At 47.2% G+C, this 7234-nt stretch overlaps 1 protein-coding gene across 1 annotated transcript in view; it reads left to right on the top strand.

The window, feature by feature from the left end:
• Positions 1-7158, top strand: part of LOC121660431 (maestro heat-like repeat-containing protein family member 1) — a gene marked incomplete at its 3' end in the record, with an annotated part of 11168 nt that extends 4010 nt beyond the window's left edge. The window contains exons 4-6 of the mRNA XM_042019792.1: positions 339-485; positions 2093-2119; positions 6959-7158. Coding sequence (XP_041875726.1) covers positions 339-485; positions 2093-2119; positions 6959-7158 — 374 coding nt within the window. The remainder of the gene's footprint in view (positions 1-338; positions 486-2092; positions 2120-6958) is intronic.
• Between the last annotated feature and the right edge of the window lie 76 nt (positions 7159-7234).

The following is a 7234-nucleotide window of genomic DNA, read 5'->3' on the forward strand; positions in this document are numbered from 1 at the left end:
AATTCCCTGGAATCCCATCTAAACCTGTGGAATTCCCTGGAATCCCAGCAAAACCCCTGGAATTGCCTGGAATCCCAGTTAAACCCCTGGAATTCCCTGGAATCCCAACGAAACCCCTGGAATTGCCTGGAATCCCACCTCAAAATTCCCGACAATCCATGGAATCCCCGCTCTCAAAGCCCTGGAATTCCCTGGAACCCCCCATCCCGAAATCCCCAGCATTCCCAGCACCATCCAATCCCACCCAACCGTTCCCGGGCTTTTCCCCCCCTCAAATCCCGCCTGGGAAATTCTTCGGGATTCCCTTCCCGGCCTTCCCGGATCCCGTTTTTCCGCAGGATCGGGGCGAGGCGGAGCCGGAGAAGCTGCGGAGCGGCCTCGTGCTCTGCTACGGCCGCGTGGCCGAGGCGGCGCCTCCGGAGCTGCTGCAATCCCGCCTGGAATCGCCGATCCTGGAAAACCTCCTGCAGCTCGGCCACACCAAGGTGAGCCCGGCACGGCTCCGGCACGGCTCCGGCACGGCTCCGGGATGGCTCCGGGATTCCCGGGATTCCTGGGATTGGCCCGGGATTGGCCCGGGATGGCTCCGGGATGGCTCCAGGATTCCCGGGATTGCTGGGATTGTTCTGGGTTAGCTCTGGGATTCCTGGGGATTCCCAGGATTCCCCTGGGATTGGCCTGGAATTGCTCCGGGATTGCTCCGGGATTTCCCTGAGATTCCCAGAATTGCTCCGGGATTGCTCCAGGATTCCTGGGATTGGCCCGGCATGGCTCCGGGATGGCTCCGGGATGGCTCCGGGATGGCTCCGGGATTGCTCCCGGATTCCTGGGATTGCTGGGATTGTTCTAGGATAGCTCTGGGATTCCTGGGGATTCCAGGATTGCTCCGGGATGGCTCCGGGATTTCCGTGGGATTGCTCCAGGATTGCTCCAGGATTCCTGGAATTGCTCCGGGATTCCCAGGATTCCCCTGGGATTGCTCCGGGATTGCTCCAGGATTTTCCTGAGATTCCCAGAATTGCTCCGGGATTGCTCCGGGATTCCCCCGGAATTGCTCTGGGATTCCCTGGATTCCCAGAATTCCCCTGGGGTTCCTCCAGGATTCCTGGGATTCCTGGGATTTCTCTGGAATTTGGGGCAGAGCTTTCCTGGGGCATTTTGGAGCTCGTTTTTCCTGCCGGGATTTGGGTTTTCCAATGGAATTTCGGATTTTCCCAATGGAATTTCGGATTTTCCCAATGGAATTTCGGTTTTCCCAATGGAATTTTGGTTTTTCCAATGGGATTTTGGGGTTTTTTCCCACCAGAATTTCGGTTTTCCCACCGGGATTTTGAGTTTTCCCGATGGAATTTCAGTTTTTTACAATGGAATTTCGGGGGTTTTCCAGTGGAATTCCAGTTTTTTCCTACCGGAATTTCAGTTTTCCCACCGGGATTTTGGGGTTTCCCACTGGAATTTCGGTTTCCCAATGGAATTTTGGGGTTTTTTCCCCACCGGAATTCCAGTTTTTCCCAATTTTTCCAATGGAATTTTGATTTTTCCCACTGGAATTTGGGGTTTTCCCGTGGGAATTCTGGATTTTCGCGCTGGAGTTTTGATTTTCCCGCTGGAATTTGGATTTTCCTGATGGAATTTTGTTTTTTCCAGTGGGAATTTGGGATTTTCCCGCTGGAATTTTGGGTTTTGTGGCTGGAATTTTGGGATTTCCAGCTGGAAATTTGGATTTTCCAGTGGGAATTTTGGCTTTTCCGGCTGGAATTTTCATTTTCAGCTGGAATTTGGGAGTTTCCGATTGGAATTTGGGGATTTTCCCGCTGGAATTTGGGATTTTCCTGCAGGAATTTCCATCTTCCGGTAGGAATTTGGATTTTCCTGCTGGAATTTTGGCTTTTCCAGCTGGACTTCGGATTTTCCGGCTGGAATTTGGGGTTTTCTCTCTGGAATTTGGATTTTCCAGTGGGAATTTTGGCTTTTCCGGCTGGAATTTTCATTTTCAGCTGGAACTTGGGGATTTTCCCGCTGGAATTTTGGCTTTTCCCGCTGGAATTTGGGGATTTTTCCTGATGGGAATTTTGTTTTTCCGCCCGTTCAGGTTCTGGGAATAAAAGTAGAGCCCAAGGTAGGGAATTTTGGGATTGCCTTTGGAATTCTCCCTCTTTGGAATTCTCCCTCTGGAATTCTCCCTCTTTCCGCCTTTCCCTCTCATTCCGCGCTGGAATCGCTTCCCGGAAAAACCCCGGAATTCCCGGGAAAAAGGGTCGGGAAAAGGCAGAGACTCCCAGATTTTTCCAGAATTCCCGGGGTTTTTTTTGGAATTCCTGGATTTTTCCAGAATTCCCAGCTTTTTCTGAAATTCCTGGATTTTCCCGGAATTCCCAGATTCTCCCAGAATTCCCGGGTTTTTCTGGGATTCCCAGATTTTTCCCAGAATTCCTGGATTTTTCTGGAATTCCAGGATCTTTCTAGAATTCCCGGATTTTCCCCGAATTCCTGGGGTTTTTTTTAATTCCTGGATTTTTCTGGAATTCCTGGGGTTTTTTGGAATTCCCAGATTTTTCTGACATTCCTGGATTTTCCTAGAATTCCAGGATCTTTCTAGAATTCCCAGATTTTCCCCGAATTCCTGGATTTTTCTGGAATTCCTGGGGTTTTCGGAAGTCCCAGCCTTTTCTGGAATTCTCGGATTTTTCCAGAATTCCCGGATTTTCCCTGAATTCCTGGGGTTTTTTTTGAATTCCTGGATTTTTCCAAAATTCCTGGATTTTTCCCAGGATTCCTGGATTTTCCCAGAATTCCCAGATTTTTTCTGGAGTTCCTGGATTTTTCCTGGAATTCTTGGAGGTTTTTTTAATTCCTGGATTTTTTCCAGAATTCCCAGATTTTCCCAGAATTCCCGGGTTTTCCTGGAATTCCTAGATTTTTCCAAAGTTCCCGGATTTTTCCAGAATTCCCAGATTTTTCTGAAATTCCTGGATTCTCCCAGAATTCCCAGGTTTTTCTGGGATTCCCAGGTTTTCCCAGAATTCCCGGATTTCCCTGGAATTCCTGGGGTTTTTTGGAAGTCCCAGATTTCTCTGAAATTCCTGGATTTTCCTGGAATTCCTGGATCTTTCTAGAATTCCTGGATTTTCCCCGGAATTCCTGGGTTTTTTGGAAGTCCCAGATTTTTCTGGAGTTCTCTGATTTTTCCAGAATTCCTGGATTTTTCTGGAATTCCTGGATCTTTCTAGAATTCCCAGATTTTCCCTGGAATTCCTGGGGGTTTTTTGGAATTCCTGGATTTTTCCAAAATTCCCGGATTTTTCCCAGGATTCCTGGATTTTCCCAGAATTCCCAGATTTTTTCTGGAGTTCCTGATTTTTCCTGGAATTCTTGGAGGTTTTTTAAATTCCGGAATTTTTCCAAAATTCCTGGGTTTTTCCAGAATTCCTGGATTTCCCCGGAGTTCCCGGATTTTCCTGGAATTTCTGGATTTTTTTGGAATCCCTGGATTCTTCCAAAATTCCCAGATTTTCCCAGAATTCCTGGACTTTTCCCAGAATTCCCGGATTTTCCTGGAATTCCCAGGTTTTCCTGGAATTCCCAGATTTTCCCAGAATCCCCGGGTTTTCCTGGAATTTCTGGATTTTTCCGGAATTCCCGGGGGTTTTTTTGAATTCCCGGATTTTTCCAAAATTCCCGGATTTTTCTGGAATTCCTGGATTTTCCCGGAATTCCCGGCTTTTCCGGGAATTCCCGCTTTTCCCGGGCTCTGCTCCCCCTTCCCGGCTCTCCGGGGGCTCCCTGGGATTGGGGACTGGGGGGGGCTGGAATTCCCTGGGAACGGGAGGAGAAGGAAGGGAGAAATTAACGACTAATTAATAAGATTAATAACCATTAATTATTCATTATTAATGATTAAAAGTTATAATTAGTCATTTATTGATTATTAAATAGCAGTATTAATATTTTAATTATTAATGAATATTTTTAACCATTAAAACATATCTATCACTGATTATATTATTAATTAGTAATAAATAATAATGGTTATTAATAAAAAATTGCTAATGGGCACTGCTTGTTAAGGCTGTTAATTACCTATTAATTATTCTATTATTAAAAGGCTTTCTAATCAATTTCTGAATTTGTAATTAATGATAAATTTATTAGAAAGTAATTGGATTATTTATCGGATTTACGATCAAATTATTATTCGGTTATTAGGCTAAGGATGATGTTATTAATAATTATAAGCTGTAGGATTAATGCTGTTATTAATTAAATGAAGCGATTCTCTGGGTTATTAATTTATTGCCATTAATGATCTCTTGTTTCATTGACGTTAATTAATTACTTTCCCTGAAATTAGTTATTTAATTATTGACGTTAATTCTCTCTCATTTTATCATCATCAATTCTTTATTTTATCAACGTTAATAATCGATTGCTTTAGTGGCATAATTAATAATTAATTGATTGGCGTGAATTATTATTTTAATAATGCTCCTTTTATTCTTGGATTATTTTTATTATTATCTTGATTAATTTATAGCGATTAATAGTACTTATTATTTAATTATTATTAACTTGATTGTTTTGCAATTTCCATTATTATCTCAATTATCAGTTTTACTAAAAGTAAATTTAATATCTATTATTAGTATTTACTGTTTATTTATTATTTATTGTTTATTTATTATTATTTATTATTCATTATTCATAATTTATTATTATTTGTTTATTATTATTGCCTTTTTATTCATTTAAAAAATTTGTTATTTATGATTTATTATTTGTTATCTATTATTTATTATTATTTAACTTTTATTTTTAATGTTCATTAGTAGTTACCGTATTTATTAATATTTATTAGTATTTATTAATATTTATTAATGGGGGTTTTTTGGGGATCTTTTCATGTTTTCACCTTTATTTCCGATTCCGTTTCTTTCTCTTCCCTTGACGGTTTCATTATTGGAGCACAAATCGATCATTAATAATTATTATTAATCCTTATTAGCGTTATTGATTCCTATTAATTACCATCAATGAATTCTAGCAGTAGGATACGTTATCTTGGAGGCCGATCCCGATCCTGAGGATCCCCATCCCAGAGGGAGGCAGATCCCAGGAATCCCGATCCCAGGAATCCCAATCCCAGGAATCCCGATCCCAGAAATCCCAATCCGGGAAATCCCAATCCCGGAAATCCCAATCCCGGAAATCCTGATCCAGGAAATCCCGATCCCAGAGTTCCCAATCCTGGGAAATCCCGATCCGGGAAATCCCAATCTCAGAGTTCCCAATCCCAGAAATCCCAATCCGGGGAAATCCCGATCCCAGAAATTCCGATCCGGGAAATCCCAATCCCGGGAATCCCGATCCGGGAAATCCCGATCCCAGAATTCCCAATCCCGGAAATCCTGATCCAGGAAATCCCGATCCCAGAGTTCCCATCCCGGGAAATCCCAATCCCAGAAATTCCAATCTGGGAAATCCCCATCCCAGAGTTCCCAATCCCGGGAAATCCCGATCCCAGAAATTCCGATCCCAGAGTTCCCAATCCCGGGAATCCCGATCCCAGAAATCCCAATCCCAGAAATTCCAATCCCAGAAATCCCAATCCCGGAAATCCCAATCCCAGGAATCCAAATCCCAGAGTTCCCGATCCCAGGAATCCCAGGAATCCCGATCCCAGAGTTCCTGATCCCAGTGATCCCAATCCCAGTGATCCCAATGATCCCGATGATCCCAATGATCCCGATGATCCCGATGATCCCAATCCCAGCAATCCCCAGTCCTGTTGATCCCGATGATCCCAATCCCAACGATCCCAATGATCCCGGTGATCCCGGTGATCCCGGTGATCCCAATGATCCTGATCTCAGTGATCCCAATCCCAGCAGTCTCCGATCCCACTGATCCCAGTGATCCCAATGATCCTGGTGATCCCAATCCCGCTGTTCCCACTGTTCCCACCATTCTCTCTGATCCCAATCCCTCCGTTCCCAATCCTGCCGTTCCTGGTGATCCCGGTGATCCCAATCCCACCATTCCCAGTGATCCCAATCCTGCCGTTCCTGGTGATCCCAGTGATCCCAGTCCCTCTGTTCCTGCTGATCCTGGTGATCCCAATCCCACCATTCCCAGTGATCCCAATCCTGCTGATCCCAGTGATCCTGATGATCCCGGTGATCCCAATCCCTCTGTTCCCGTCGATCCCATTCCCACCGTTCCTGGTGATCCCAGTCCTGCTGTTCCCGCCGTTCCCGCTGATCCCAGTGATCCCGCTGATCCCAATCCCGCCGTTCCCGTTGATCCTGGTGATCCCAATCCCACTGATCCCAATCCCGCTGTTCCCTCTGATCCCGCTGATCCTGGTGTTCCCGGTGATCCCAATCCCGCTGTTCCCGCTGATCCCAATCCCGCTGTTCCCGCTGATTGCGGTGATCCTGGTGATCCCAATCCCAGTGATCCCGGTGATCCTGCTGATCCCAATCCCGCTGTTCCCACCGATCCCGCCATTCCCAGGGATCCCAATCCCACTGTTCCCACCATTCCCAGGGATCCCAGTCCCGCCATTCCCAGGGATCCCAATCCCGCCATTCCCACCGTTCCTGCTGTTCCCGCTGATCCCAGTGATCCCAGTGATCCCAATCCCGCTGTTCCCACTGATCCCGCTATTCCCAATGATCCCAATCCCGCCGTTCCCGCTGATCCCAGTGATCCCAATCCCGCTGTTCCCACCGATCCCGCCATTCCCAGTGATCCCGGTGTTCCCGCTGATCCCAGTGACCCCAATCCCGCTGTTCCCACCATTCCCAGTGATCCCAATCCTGCCATTCCCGCTGATCCCGCTGATCCCAATCCCGCTGATCCCGCTGATCCCGCTGATCCCAATGCCGCTGATCCCGGTGATCCCGCCGATCCCGGTGATCCCGCCGATCCCAATGCCGCCGTTGCCGCTGCTCCGCAGGACGCGGCGCTGAAGCTGAGCCTGGCCCGCAGCATCTCCATGATCGGCCGCGCCCTCGGCAGCTCCGGGAGCAGCTCCGGGAACGGCTCCGGGAACGGCTCCGGGAACGGCTCCGGCTGCCGGAATCAGCCCGGGAGCATCGCCCGCAAGGCTGAGCTCGTGATGCTCATGGTGGTGAGGGACTGGGAGGGACTGGGAGGGCACTGGGAGGGACTGGGAGGGACGGGGGGGGGGCAGGGGGGGGGAAGGGGGAGGAGCGGGGAGGGCCCTGGGAGG

The sequence above is a fragment of the Corvus kubaryi genome, unplaced genomic scaffold, assembly GCF_017639235.1.
Source record: "Corvus kubaryi isolate FWS band 111438036 unplaced genomic scaffold, C.kubaryi_AGA036_p1.0 35683, whole genome shotgun sequence".
Classification (NCBI taxonomy): Eukaryota; Metazoa; Chordata; class Aves; order Passeriformes; family Corvidae; genus Corvus; species Corvus kubaryi.